Raw genomic sequence first — 16,430 nt, 5'->3', positions numbered from 1 at the left:
GTGCATTTGACATACATAGCTGTGAAAACACACGCACACATATATACAAACAGATAGAAAACGCGACACTCAATAAATTAAAGTACATGTGGTAACACTGCAGATCTACCAGCCACGTTACCACTTACAAACACAAAGACCGTGACATTTTCTAATCTTTTCTCGCTTTGAAACAAATTTCTGATAGCATTAGTCACCGAAAATTCGAAACTACCTAAAGTGTATAACGGTATTTTGCAATTTTTATATAATAACTTGTATTTACAGGCAAAATGTGCTTTTAAAATACGCACAAGCTGTTCAAAAGGAAGAAGAAGAAAATATAAAGAGAAATAGATGTAATTTCTTTTCTGTTATTATGATTGATGTTCTGTTGTGATAGTGATATGACATGTTTTGTAAGTGGTCATAGCAACGGAAAACATATAACATATAGAGAATCCATCTTGTGATATATACATGTACAATATTTAAAAGTGTGTACATGTTTAATTTATTACGTACTACAATAAAAAAGGTAATATATAAATGAAGTGTTTAGATGGATTTTAATAAAAACAGTAACCTAGATTAAGTAAATATACGGACTGAGGGCTATAACGACATATAAAATATGCAAAACAAGCATTAAACTAATTACAAACTGGTAATTTTTATAGTAATACACATTTAGTGTTCGTTATAAGTGCCGTGTGTAAATAGCATTCCTATAATAACATAAACACGTAGATGTAAAATACGAAAACTTCCTTATGCTACCTTATAGGGAGAAACGGAAAACAATGGTGGATCTTTTAAGGCTTGTCGTTTATGCGCATTTTATATGATTGTAAATAATGGTATTAATGCTAACAATAGTATTACTATTTCTGAAAAGAAAACTATGCCTAAGACTGTGAATTACTGTATGTTAGTATTAATATATTCCAATTCGTAATTGTTATTGGGCATTAGAAAACGATATACTATAGATGACTCTTATGTACCTGATAATGACTTTTTTAAATTCTGAACCGCTGAATACATGTTAAAGTTAACGATATTCCTATTCAAGCTTTAATTGACATTGGTGCTTCAGTATGCCTATTGTCGTATTCTTTTTGCCAAAACCTTATTAAAGATATATCTAGCCCAACTTTACAGAGATGGTAAACATGAAAAGAAAGTAACAGGTAAGAGTCAAGTTGTCATTACTTTGCTGGAACATGATATATCTATGCCAATATTAATTATTAGGGATTTGAATGAAAATATATTAATTAGTTTAATTTTCTTATGAAACTCCGTGCAGTTTTAGATTTTGAAAATAAAACTTTATTTGTTAATGCTCTGGGAAATAAAATAATTCTGGACTTAATACCGGCCACTGATAATTTGCTTGATGAAGCTTTTAGAGATAAACAACATTAATTCGGCGAATATTCTTGACTTAACAGAAAATGAGAAGAAAACATTTAGTAACAGTGTAATTCCTTGTAAATTGTGAATTACTTGAATAATGAACATAAAAGATTTGCAGTAGAATTTTTAGAAATTTTTCATAAACATACAAAGGTGTCTTCAAAAGTACCTGGTTGCTGCAAAAACTTTGTTTATTTTATACAAGTAGATACAGAATGTCCCATTGTTACTAAACCCTATCTTATCTCATACAAGTTTAAAGAAGAAGTAAGAAAACAAGTTAGTGAAATGTTGTGTAATGAAATCATTCGTCCTTCTCGAAGTGTGGCATCTATGATGGTGCAGTTATTTAATGCCAATATTTAATGCTATATGTAGTTGGCGTGGAATGGATAAAATCCGCATCCATAACCTATTTTCAAAAATAACTATATAGGGTATTCTCAGAAATTACTTAATATAAATATAAATAAATCATAATATAAATAATAACTCTACATAGTACACAATTTATGTTACAGACATATTTGTGCGAGTGTATATTAAGCATATAATTTAATAATGATATAACCAATGCTATTCAACATTTTCTTCTCACGTATCCCTAGACACACTTCGCCATCCAATTATGTATCCCTAATGCTATTTAAAAGAAATTCAATCAAAATTAATTTCTTAAACTTAAAACATGCTCTGTTGATTAAAAGGGGGGCAAATAGAGACCCAACCAAAAACCCAATCAGTATGCCAATCAAAAGATTATTTACAGGGGAATAAAGTGCACATCCGAAAAAATGAACATGGGAAATTTCAAAACATATTGGAAGCATCCAGTTCTACTGAGGAGGATTTTTTCCTCATCCTCCTTGATAATTCGTACACTGAGAACAATGTTAAAAATTAAAAAAAAAAAACAAACTAAAAGTAACTTTATAACTAACCTGTGAATGAGATGACTGAATTGTTTCCGGGATGCCAACTCCTCGATTTTTGGTCGAATCTTCGAGAATGCCAGAATCAGGGCTGTTTCTGGATTCAAGCAACTTCTGTGCTTCGTTTTTATTGATGTGAATGCAGGAGAAATCCTGCTCGCACAAATATGTTGATGGAAATGGAAGAAGTTGTGAGATAGCACTGTCACTAATTTCATTGCACTCTTTTCGAGCATAATTACGGAAGTCACAAATTGACAAGTTCTCGAATTTTATTCACAGTGAACTGTCAACAGACATTTTCAGCAGACCCCCAGAAGCAGCATTACGTACCTCTAGAAACATCTTCGCTGCCCCCGGTTAAATAGCACTGATCTAAACTCATGTATTATTTTCGTTAACAGCAAACAATTCCAATTGTTTTAAACACAAAAATGAAAAATTTAATTAACAAAAAATTTATATCACATACAATGATAATTGTGAATTGAAATATACTATCACACGTTCACATAAATAAAAACTTCAAGATTAGTTTGATTTTCGAAATAATTAAATAAAGATATTTTTATAAAAATAATTATTCACTTTTAATGAACTGAGAACATCATTTTGTTAGAATTAGATTTAATATTCAAGAAGATCAAATAGCATTTAATAATAACTACGAATTAGAATACACTTATGTGTATCAACATCATTTAAAACTTTATAAATAATCTCATTTTCAGAAAAGTCAAAGGGTTTAAAGTAATTTCTGAGAATACCCTATATACTGTTATTTTTGAAAATAGGTTATGGATGCGGATTTTATCCATTCCACGCCAACTACATATAGCATTAAATATTGGCATTAAATAACTGCACCATCATAGATGTCACACTTCGAGAAGGACGAATGATTTCATTACGCAATATTTCACTAACTTATTTTCTTACTTCTTCTTTAAACTTGTATGAGATAAGATAGGGTTTAGTAATAATTGGACATTCTGTATCTACTTGTATAAAATAAATAATGTTTTTATAGCAACCAGGTACTTCTGAAGATACCTTTGTATGTTTATGAAAAATTTCTAAAAATTTTACTGCAAATCTTTTATGTTCATTATTCAAGCAATTCACAATTTACTAGGAATTACACTGTTACTAAATGTTTTCTTCTCATTTTCTGTTAAGTCAAGAATATTCGCCGAATTAATGTTGTTTATCTCTAAAAGCTGACATTGACAAGCAAATTATCAGTGGCCGCTATTAAATCCAGAATTATTTTATATATATAAATTATTCCTGGATTTAATACCGGCCACTGATAATTTGCTTGTCAATGTCAGCTTTTAGAGATAAACAACATTAATTCGGCGAATATTCTTGACTTAACTGAAAATGAGAAGAAAACATTTAGTAACAGTGTAATTCCTTGTAAATTGTGAATTGCTTGAATAATGAACATAAAAGTTTTGAAGAAATTTTTTAGAAATTTTTCATAAACATATAATAGATAATTTTATTATATATATATAGATTATAGATAATTTTATATTGATTATAGATAATTTTAAAAAATAAGGAATAATTGTAAAATATAAATGAAATGTAATATTATGAAATTATATTTTTAGTATGGAGGCCATTTGGAATGTAAGCGTACCTTATACCAATAATATTATCAATCCTATTACGGTCCAGGATCTTTGTTAATTCCTATAAAGCAATCAATTTAACAATTCCTACTTGTTGGAAGCCAATTTATACAACTATTACATTTATAAATATGTATTTGCTGATGTGGACAACAGCCCGTATCATATATCATTTTTCTTTACGGCGAGACCTGAACATTTAACTTGTAAAGTTTTGTTTCTATACATGTATAAACATGTTTTTCTACAGTTCTGATATAATACGTAAAGAAACAACTAATAGTGGATATATTTTCAATTATGAAGAAGTAATTTTGTGAAAAATAAAAAGATAAATGCAGAAAATCTTCGGAAAATACATCAGTTTAAATATATTTTACCTTGAGTATTATTATCGAACATTTAGTGTGTTAACTAAGTTTTAATTAGTTCCAGAAATTATAATATAACAAACTTAGGGCTAATATATAGATGTTATTATGGTAGTGCTACATATTTGGCGGTTACGTCATGGATCATCTTATTAACAATAGTAAGGTTTACAGGTACCGTTACATCTGTTGTGACTTTTCGATCCCAGTAGAGTTTGTATTTATCATTTCAAGTACTGGACTTGGCTGATACATGTAGCACGGCTTGATATCGGTGATCAGTTCCATGTTATGTGCCAAAAACTGGTGAATGCTATTTGCAGCATTCTTGTGTCTTTTTAAATAGTCTGTGGAAGCCAGTATACGGCATGAGCCTGTGATGTGTTCAATTATTTCTGATCTGTCACAGCATTTTCTGCACTTTTCACCCGGTATTTCTGGCTTCAATGTGTTTTTACAGTAGTTTCGGATTGGTCACTCGATCGTGAATGGTCATCATAAATCCTACTGTTTCACAAAAGAATGGGGCCGCAGTGGCTCAATGGTAGAGCGTTCACCTCTGGTGCATAGAGTCCCGGATTCTATCCCGTCTCCTGCCATGTGAACCTTACGGTGGACAAACACCGTGTGCGTGGTTTCCTCAGGGTTCTCCCGTTTTCTCCCACTTTCTTCATTCCACCATTTCACCCGTTTTCTTCACAACATCACTGTCTCCTTTAGGCTAGCCGGCAAAAGCGTGGGACGTAAAACTCAAAATTTTCATTTGTTTCACAAAAGAGTCTAGTTTTCTTGAGCCAGACAGTTGATTGTCGTTTATCTGTGTTACTGTCCTCTAAATGACTCTTAAAGGTTCCGTGGAATCTTTCGATTTCTATTTGCTATGTTTTTGTTCATCTGATTCATCTGGTGAACTCTGTCATGGCTAGACGGAGTGTTACTTCTCTCACAAGCAGATAATTTATTATTATTATTATTATTAATACGGAATTGTTATATCGGCTTTACAAATTTCCTTTTTTCTCTTGTTTTATTTGAAGATAGTTTATATAAATATTCTTGTCCGTAGATGACTTCTGGCTCTGTGGCTTTGGGTAGGTGCACAAAAAAGAAAAGAAAGATAAGAAAGAAGAAGGAAAAGAGTCTGTATTACAAACCATGTCCTGCAGACCAATCCATTTTATTCCTTTGTGAATTTCCAATTCCCTGGAAATTCAGACCCCACAGATTTATCGATTGACTTCTTCTTTTTGAAACTGTTTACCTCTCAAGAAAAGTATGAGGACAATATATCTTCCCCTTATATATATATATATATATATATATATATATATATATATATATATATATATATATATATAGAGAGAGAGAGAGAGAGAGAGAGAGAAAGAGGGAGTTCATAGAAAGGTTGACTCTTACTACTACTTTTTGTACATTCTGCTATTCCAGATTTGCTGATTTTTCCTTGATTTTTTTTTTTAAAAAAAATTCTCTTTTGAACGGTAACATCTGAAGTCTTTTTCTTAAGTATATTTATATTGTTGTCTTCCGTTCTATCTCGAAGAAATGACAAGGAAATAAATTGTTTATTCTGAATAGTTTATTTTCATCTTTATCAAATAGAGAAAAAATAAATGAAAACTTATATCTTTCACTTTTTTTTTTCATAAAAGAGACTTTTTGTTCTGTTTTATGTAATGACTGAAAGTGCACTAATTAAGATTGAAAAAAATCTCGTTATCTTAATTACATTTGTCAAGACTATTTTAGTGACTACATCTGACCCGTGCCCAACTTCTTGTATAATGGTTGCCTTTAATGATAACTTTGAAATAAAGGGAGGATTTTTGGAATTATTTCGATTACTACTTTTCTTTTATATTTTACCCATTTTTCTCTCTTCCTCTTTTCTTTTGCTCTTCATATGCTATAGCAGATCCGTATCACCGGGGGCCTAGATGTACCGGGCTTCTTTAAATATTTATTGCCCCTCTAAAATTTTAACGGTAGGTTTGCAAATGAACTATAATATGGTTAGATCGAACCCTCCCAAACTTCTACCGGCCCCCCTACATTTTTGGGCTGGCTACGGGACTGTGCAATAGACCGTTCGTTTGTCTGTCAACACACGTTACAACAAAAACTGAAAGTAGCAGAAAGCGGGATATAGCTTCTAGATATGTATTTCAGTGTCCGCCGAAGAATAGGTTATACTATCTGCATCTATCATCTGAGCTTCAAAGTGGAAATGGTATAAATATAGTTGTTATAAAAGTTACGTAGAAATCAATATTTGAAAAAAAACTACAAAATATTATTGTTTTATGAAAGCATTATAAAAAATTTGTAAACATCACTAGAGGTTTGTAAACATCACTAGACCAAAGCATTACATCATTATTTGACTAGATATACAATGTATATTATACTTCGCTCTCTATATATCTTGCTTGTATTAAGTTATTGTTCGCGGTTAGCTTTCATCATGCTAAAACTATTAATGATTTACTAATATTTGGGTGCATTAGGGGCGCATCCACCGGGTCCAGACCCCCCAAATGTCCCAATATCAATATACATTTGTACACTTTTTCAATAAAACTATACTTGTTTAACAGGGAAATGATTGATATAGCATGAAAATTTGATCTTACAATTCATTTATACTATTTCTCTTATAAAAACGATCTAGTTCTATACCTTTCTTCTGAAAATATAGGTTTAAGTATTTTACAATTATTTTCGTTTTATCGGGTGCAGAATAATACCTTTAATACTACATAGATATAGTGTTGGATCTTTACATAAAAATCTATTGCCCATTAAAGTACTTTATAAAAAGCAGTTCATCTCTCAGAAAACTGAGCGTACCTAATACAGTGCTTCATTTTAAAATTCCTTATAGTATTTAGTAAACAAAAGTTTAAAAATTGTGATTTATCAATAGTGTCAAAGCCGAAGAATTATTTGTAGTATAAAATTTAAATAAAAATAAATCTCAGAAAGTTTATTCTGCAATTAATTTCTTCTTTATTATGATAGCTTTCGTATAAAACTCATTCGATAAGGGAGAAGGCAGTTAATGTAATATTTGAAAATAAATAGTAATTAAAGTATTCTTGTTCTTTAATGAGTCAATTATAAATCATTTTCTTTATTTCTACAATTCCAATGTCTGCATTTAAAAATACATATAAAATATATTGCTAATAATAATATAGTTATAATTACTAAATAAATAATAAATACAGGGCAAACTATGAAATTTTAATTTTATTAATCATTTACCTAATATATCGTTAGTTATACATATACACATAATTATCAATAGTAATATTTTTTCTAAAGTGTTAATTTTCTGTTTAATTTGCATGAATTTCAAAATACATTTATTAAAAAGTATAAATAATTAAAGTTTATAAAAAGTAATTTTATTGTTTCCTTTGCCCAAAATCTATTAATAGTTTTATTGCCTTAGCAGGTTCCCTGGGTGTTGCCAGTTCCATACTTTTTTGTTTTTGTTTAACAAAAATGAAATATTATCGTCCAATCGGGTTAAGTTTAATCATAGTTAAATTGTATTATTTATTTCCTTCTCTTACAGGAAGTAAGGGAGAAAACAAAGTCAGCAAAATTTAACATGAATGACTTAGCTTTCTTTCTAGTTAATGTGTTTCATTAAGTAAATAAACCACCTACAGTCAAGTTATAAAAGTTCCCGTTTGATGTACAAACATTTCTAATACATGGTGGAAGACTTGCCTTAGATTCTGTCCTGTTGAGAAAGAGTTCGCAAAACTTTTTTTTTTTTTTAACATGCCTGGATACGTTACAGTACTAGCTACTAAATATTTTATTTTTGGCACTCACTATACTAGCATTATAATTTCGTGAATTCATTATTCAAATTACCAATAAAATATCATGTTCTTTTGTTGTTTTGCTCATCAGCCTAGGGTGATATTTGCAATCTTTAATTTTGTAACATTGAGACAAGGTAATACCGGGCCATTTTACATTTTCAAAAGCAACTTTATAGCAAAATGAAATATTAAACTTTTAAGAAGAGCGGTCAAGAATATAAGAATATTCTAGAAATAAAATGGATAGAATTTAATGTGTACCATTTTCAGGTGAAAAGGACGACAAGATGACCTTGTGATGTCATGTTGCCACATAATATTCCTTGACAGAAGATACTATGTCCTAGAAACTTCTACCATTATGCCCATTATACCACAAAGAGTACTACTTAATGCCCATTATACCACAAACAGTACTATTTACTATCAGCCTAGCAATGTAAGAGACTGAATCAATTCCTTCCGCCTACACAATTTTAGGACACATCTTTTACTTGCTTCCATGTGAATGAAGAAATTTTGCCCAGATCTTCAGAAATTCAAAATTTGACGGTGTTAGCTACTAAATACAATGACTTAATTTTTTGTATAGTGGAAGTCTGTTCACTTATTTGGTCTATGACCTGTCCTACATATTTTTGTAAGCTAGAGATAGTCCTTAACTTCTTTCTAGCTAATGCTCATAACAAAATTCCAGAGATGAGTAGATATTAACGAAATGAAATGAAAAATGAAATGAAATCTTTAAGTTTTACGTCCCGCAGTTATGCCGGTTAGGCTAAAGGAGACGGTGATGATGAGGAATGAATGAAACGGTGGAATGAAGAAAGTGGGAGGAAACGGGAGAACCCCAAGAAAACCCACGCGCACGGTGTTTGTCCACCGCAAAGTTCACTTGGCGGGGCCTGGGATCGAACCCGGGACCCCAAGCACCAGAGGTAAACGCTCTACCACTGAGCCACCGCGGCCCCCCGTTGATATTAACGAATCTAGCATTAAAACACAGTATCTAGTATCATACAGTACTCTTCGCAGAAAAGCTGATATTTTATTTCTTCCTATACTACCTAGTAAATGGAAAACTAAAACGTCACCCTCTATTTCCCACATGTAACTTCAGACTATCCATTCGCATAACATAGGATAGGAGTCTGCTCTATAGTTCGAAACCTAGACTTGCAATAGTCGAAACATCGATCATGAATAGACTTTCAACTAAATTCAACAGACTCTCACATGTCACATAGTTCTGAAAGTTTTTTTTTTGTCCGCAGGAGAAAATGTAAGTTATAAATATTGTTGTGCAAATAGTTGGTAATGAGTTGTTCTTATTCTGTTAGTTTTTGCTGTTACTGTTGTTACATGTTTAAATGTAAAATGGCAAACATCCTGTATTTGAAATTATATATCAATATTACTCATAAATAACTAATACAGTAAAATCTCACAGTAGCATTTTTATCCCTTTAATCGTATTTTAATCCTCCTAAGAAGGGAGGTGTGAACTAAGATAAAACAATCTTCGAAAAACTTTTAGGTAGAATAATATTATAGTCAAATTTACGATATTAATTATAGGCAATGTGACTAAATGTATTAATTGTTACAGTGGTAACTTTATTTCTGCTAAAAGAATATCGTAGTTCAATATTTGAAACGAAATTTGTAGCCTAAATGAAATTACACCACTCATTGTTTGTATATCGGATTACTTCTCATTCATTATCAATAGTGCAAAATTGTCCTTGTTATTTAATCATTGTGTTCATGGATTTTATAGTATCAATATGTAATTAACAATGCCGTTACATAACAATTATATATTTTTGGCGTACAGAATGTAAAAAAATTAGCATTTTACTTCTTCTTCAGCATATGCAATGCTCTCATGATCATCCAATATATCAATGTATACAGAGGATGATCCGTATCCATCCGAAGAAATTGAAGTTGTTATTTGCCTAATATATTTAACCATCGATCATGCTTCATGGGATGGCTTTCGTTATGAGCTATTGCATGACATTACAGTTTCGACTGCAGCCGACCTCATTGCAAGAGATTTTATGTGTAGAAAAAACAGTAACAACAATAAAACCTTTCGTGATACTTTCTTTGCATTTATGCACAAAGGTACAACGGTTTCTCTCATAAACATTTCTGTTGCTCATGGCTCGAACTTTTCCACAACCACTTAGATAGATTAATGCTTCCCCCATTGTCACAACAAATTTCCAATGGTCACCAAGTAGGTGGCGCTTATACAATCTCCTGTCTTTGCTTTTTCACCCCTCAATATTGCAAGGAATTGCATGCATGCTGGCTTTACAGACAGTTTGCAGCGTTAATTTGTAATAGAAAGCTCCCTCATGGCTAAGCGGTAAGCGTACGCGCCTTTGGCGTAGGAGACCTGGGGAGAGCTTATGCGATTTGGAACCTACGTTCACGTCTCACATAACCTCGTTGCTGAAAGAGTCGATAAACGCAAAATCAAATCAAATTTGGAGTGGATTGCATAATTCACTATCGATTGGGCCATATGTATTCGTTTCCCCGTAACAGGCTGTCATAACGTATTACCACAGGCTAGAGGTCTTCACAGGCCGGAATTTTTAGCCCGGGCCCGGCCCGGCCCCTGAATTTATAATGAGTGGCCTGACCCAAGTCCGAAATATGTTTTAGCATTTAGGCCCGAGCTCGTGTAATAATCAAATAAGCCCGAAATAAACTCGAGTTACAGGAACTTAATAATTAACGCAAAATTGTATTTTTATTTACAGAACTTAGCGGTTTAATTTTACAGTTGTGCTTTAAAAGTTCTCCAGAAAGAACGGTAATGTATCGTTTTACAGTATATTTACGAAGTTAGACCAGAAAAGGCCAGAGAAATATGGTTAGATATTTAAAACTTCACACCCGAGCCCGGCCCGGGCCCGAAGTGATATATGCTTTGTAGGCCCGAGTCCGACCCGAGAGCCGGGTCGGCCTTAATTCCGAGGGCTCGGCCGAGCCCGCGCAGATCTCTACCACAGGCCACTATGTTCCAAATTTTCTTTAGCACAGCTCTTGTGAGTTTCACTAACACTCATTTTGGATATGATTTCTTTGAAGGTGTGGGTTGTGGAGGTGGTTGCAATGTAGAACGTTTAATTATAACACTAACAGAGCCATTAGCTTCACGAACCCATGACCCTCATATTGTTCTACAATGCAAGAAATACTAACATTTGCCTGGGAAGGAGGACATAACTCTCCCCAATACTCTTTATTTCATCGACATGTTCCCACTGCTTCAACACTGTACTACACAACAATCAGGCAAATATGTAGGAATTTATTTCGGGAGGGGTCCAAAGGTTTTGGGAATTCCATATTCAAGTTAAAAATTATATTAAAATGTTTAAAATCACTTCTAAAATTAGACCAATTCTACATAAAAATCGGGACCCCTAGCACCCACCCTTTGCATACATCCTTGACAACAGTTGAGAAACTGGTTTACATGTGCCCACAGTTTCGTTTCTCTATGAAATCTAGTTTCACAGATATCACTTTCTGTAAGTTGTTCGGATGAAAACGGATAAGCCTCTGTATTATGGAGCGCTTATCTGTGTTGCGAAAGGTTGCATGTTTGATTTCAGATAATAATAAGCTTGATATAAGTGGCATCGTGTTTGCGGATGCCTTCGAGATTCCACCATTTCTATTAAATCGTATCCTTTACCCTACAGGGTATTTTCAAAATATTAATCCAATGTTCTCGGGATTGCTGACAGAGTGAATGTTGCTGTGCTATCCCGAGCAATCCCGAGCACTCTGGCAGCAATCCCGAGAACATTGGATTAATAGTAGATGCCAGCAAAACTTCAAGATTATCGTATTTTCAAAATAATTTGCATAGTCCCCCCTTTTAACAATGGTGTTCTTTCTACTAAATATTGCAACTAGAGTGTATATTTTAAAAAAAGACAAATGAAGGCGTATTGTTCTTTGTCATTTCTAAATTGCTTGCTTTTCATTGAACTTCTTTAAACATTTTTTTGTTGTTGCTAAATCTAATTTTATTTCTTTATCCCTCTTTCTATTTCATTCAATTCTCTTACCATCTTTTAAATTATATCGGTTTTCCCTTCCTGTTAGATCTTTAATTATTTCCAGGAGAAAGCATTCGTAAATTAAGACAAAAGAGAATTCGAAGATTGTAGAACGCAGGAAGGGAGGAGACGTAAGTTATGATTTAAGAGAATTAAGCAGCAAATTGTTCGCGAAGAGGGAGACATAAATTGAATTGTGAAATTGGATTTTTGTGGAATGAGTGAAAAAGGAAAGAAGAAAGGACAGAAAGATGAAAAACCGACAAAGGTGGATATATAACCCATAGACTTGATTAAAAGCACGGTTAATTAACATTTTCAAAACAGGTGAAGAATATAATTTTCCTACTTTTTCCTTTGCGGTTGTCAGAAATAAGTAAACGCTATTGTTTCCTATATTAACAGTCATTTCAAGAGAAAATTAAGCTGTAAGAAGCGTGTAGCGCTCACTGAAGTAGATTTGTTTCTGGTAACTACTACTTCAGTTAAGAATTAGATCCATTAAAAGAACTTCCGAAAATTAAACATGAAAGAAGGTCATATGTACGAGAATGGATGCATAAGTTTGTTTTATTAACCCCTTGAATCCCAGCCCTGTATTACCTGACCAGCGAACGAGTGCGGGCGGCGGGTTTTGGAACTAAAATGCAAGCAACAGTGTTTCTAACCAGATTACTCGTAATCAATCTCTCACAGTTCTTTCTGTCTTGTTCGTAATAAACCACTTCACGCATATGCTCTAGTCAGGGGCAGATCCAGAGGGCGGGCGATCGGGGCAATTGCCCCTCCCCAGAATAGGATATTTTTTATTTTAAAAATAAAACCTAAGAATTTTCACCTTTGTATTATAAATGTAAAAAAAAACTTAAAATAGGTAGGCCTTATTTTTTTTTTGTTTTACATTGCAGAAGTCAAATAAAGCAATAAATTGCAAGAAATTACTTACATTGGCGTTCTTGCTGAAAAAAAATGTCCATCTTCGAAATCCATATTGCAATACATTCTTACCTAGATTTGATTTCGAACGACCTCCCCCAAACATTCAGCCTGGATCCGCCCCTGGTTCAAGTTAAGACAAACAGTTTCAAAAGTTATTGAAGTTATTTGCAGAACATCTTAAGTAACAAGAAAAAAAACTGCAACAAAATACACCTCTATATTAACTTGCGAACAAACTAGCGAACAGTGTTTTACAGGTTGCTCCTGTTTTCTAATGACATCGAACAAAACGTAATCAATTTCTATACAATCTGCTTAATGCACGGTAGAAGCTCACCGAATTGCCAATTGTGCTATGTTGTTCTTAAATTGGTAATTTTCATTCATATATTACTATTCACAATACATCTGCATTACTGCAGGAATGGTTTACTACAACCACATAACTTACGGCGTTCTTTATTAAGCGGAAAGAGATTAGGCTATGCATAACATCCAAACTGCAACTTTTAAAAACCGTTGGATACAGTGCAGAGTGAAACTCTCCGCTCCCCTGTCCCACAGCGCTTGCCAAGAAACTAATGTAAACACAACAAACAGCAGCGCCATCCTCCCAAAACCGCATTGCTATCCTGGTCAGGTAATAGATAGACTGCAGAACTTCACGACCATACTAAGCGAACAGAATTATGCAACAAACAGTGCCAACAAATCATCAACCATATTGGTTGCTTATATCATAATTGTTTTAAAATGAACATATACATGTAAAAAAAAATGTTGACGACTACACTTCAAGTAAATTACAGTGTGATAAAACAAGAAAACACAAAATAACAAGAGAAAAGTACAACGACCGGCTAAAGTAGAGTTTGAAACACCTTCCAGTTGGCTAACGACTATATCACGAGGCCCCGTGACGTCATTGGATCATATTAACTACATGAACACAGCAATTCACAGAAGACAGACACAATTTTCAAAGATTTTTTTTTCTTTTGACTCTTCTAGAAGTGCGCCTTCTGAAACGACTTTTAGGAACTGTTTCCCGATTTTATCTCAGCCCGATAACGAAATATTTCTCGCAAGGTTGAAATGTTTTACGAATGTTACGACTGTTAATGGAGAAATATCTCGCAAAGTTTTGTGTATTAAGGTAAAAACGTGGACAGTGGAATACGTTTCGAAAGGCTTTTAAGATTTAGAAAAATGATCAAAACGTACAATTTAAAATGTGTTCTCTAAAAACTTGACATTTTTTCCTTTATCTATAATACACATAAAATTAAGCATTTATTACCAAGATTGTTAATGGTAACGGTACCGATAGGAGTGAATACCGTCTACTGAACTTTCCGAAAGAAAGTTCTGGACGCTGAACCGAAATAACTTTTTGTGGAGAAAAACAGTTTTGGTTCTGGAATCAAACTTGACTTTTCTGAGAAAAAAGGTTTCAGCTTGTTTCGGTTCCGCTACAAAAACCCAGTAGAACCTATTTAGCTCTATCGCTTCGGTTACAGTCAATAACTCTACTCTGGAGCATTTCATTTGCCACAAAAAGCTTGTTATATAATTGGAGGTTTGATAGAGCTCCCTCGTGGCTAGAGTTAGCGTACGCGTCTTTAGCGTGAAAGAGCCGGGTTGGATTTGCAGCGGGAGTTCATGTGGTTCGGATCTCATTTCAAGCTGAAGTCCACGTCTCATATAGCCTCGGTGCTGAAAGGGATGCTAACCTCAAAATCAGATCAGAGTTTTGGTACGATTTTAACGTCTCTTTTTAACGCCGAGGATATGAGACGCGGACTTAGAAATTACAGTGGAATTCAAACTATTGTAGTGTGCTCAAATTTCAAGGCTCACCCGAAGCTGGAACCGCAAGACGCGCGCTCTAGTCACCAGCGAGGTTGCCAATTTATGTTTTGTACTTTCTAATAACTTCCTATTTACTTCACACAAGACCCAACATTTAAATTAGTTTGCTTTATATCTTCTTTCATTTCTTTTCTCTGTAAAAGGCACATACATTAATTATTCTGCTTTCAATCTTTAACCCTTATTTGTTCCAAGGTTCATTATTTCTTTAAGCTGCCTTCTAAGAGCTAGAACTAAAATTCATTTTTAAAAATAATAGTTACATAGGAAATACGTAAGACTTTGTACTGTACCTCTTGTTCAATATTAAACCTCTTGATGAGACCAAGCTCTCTAAACATGCTGATTGCTGCAAGAACCATTTGGTCTTCTGCTAAAAAGAAGTCATCGAATGATAGAGAGTAAAGATTCCAATCATCAGCTGCTGGCACAGGTTGATCCTGACAAATAAAACAATACAAGAAAAACTTTACTTCTATGAAGATAACTAACGAAGAAAACTTAATAAAGAAATACACAGAACATCTATCTTCACCCTTCATTCATATCACTCTCAAATATAGGTTTTGAACATAAACTATTTTCATATGTTGGTGAGTGAAGTGGGAAGACTAACAGCATACGTGAACAATAAATATGAATACAGTGAAAAATTATTTTCTAAAATTATAACGTATATTTCAATATTTCTTACTTCTTCAATACTTTCATATACCGTACTGAATTGCGGCTACTAGTATAAAAATTTCATTTCATACTAATAACTGAAGCGAGCATAGGCGAAGCCTCTTTCTGTCCGTTTATCCTTGTGTATCTGTCCGTCTATCCGTCCATCAATTCCATGATAATTCTCGTACAATTATCCGATTTTGATTAAACTCATCATTTATCTTCCTTCCACTTGCAGGAATAACTATTGTTTTGAGGTTGCAATCCATCAAGTACAAGGAGTGTCAATGGAGGCAAAATTCAGCCCATTATTAAAGTGTACAAATATATATATATATATATATAAGACATTCAATATAAAATGTAAAAATTTTCGATTGTGATAAAACAGTGCATATTTTCTTTATAGCATTGTGAATATTCCTCAAAGTTGCTATTTAAATCTATCAAGAATGAAAGTGTGAATTTACCCTAGATTTTGACGTAGTATGTCGTACATTTTCTTTGAGGCTTTCCAATTCTCTCCTCTGCAGTGACAGTAAAGAATACAGTAGTGGAATTAATCCCCCCGCCTCGATTTCTTTTAGGGTTCCACAATAAATTTTCTAAAATTCATGCTGTTTTGATATAACACATCGCTCAATAAGTT

At 33.2% G+C, this 16,430-nt stretch overlaps 1 protein-coding gene across 1 annotated transcript in view; it reads right to left on the bottom strand.

The window, feature by feature from the left end:
- Positions 1-16,430, bottom strand: part of LOC145668405 (dual 3',5'-cyclic-AMP and -GMP phosphodiesterase 11A-like) — a 713,632-nt gene that overhangs the window by 100,906 nt on the left and 596,296 nt on the right. The window contains exon 13 of the mRNA XM_081736207.1: positions 15,406-15,552. Coding sequence (XP_081592333.1) covers positions 15,406-15,552 — 147 coding nt within the window. The remainder of the gene's footprint in view (positions 1-15,405; positions 15,553-16,430) is intronic.

Source organism: Thermobia domestica, chromosome 13, assembly GCF_964235325.1.
Source record: "Thermobia domestica chromosome 13, izTheDome1.hap1.1, whole genome shotgun sequence".
NCBI lineage: Eukaryota > Metazoa > Arthropoda > Insecta > Zygentoma > Lepismatidae > Thermobia > Thermobia domestica.
This window is presented reverse-complemented; position numbering and strand designations above follow the sequence as displayed.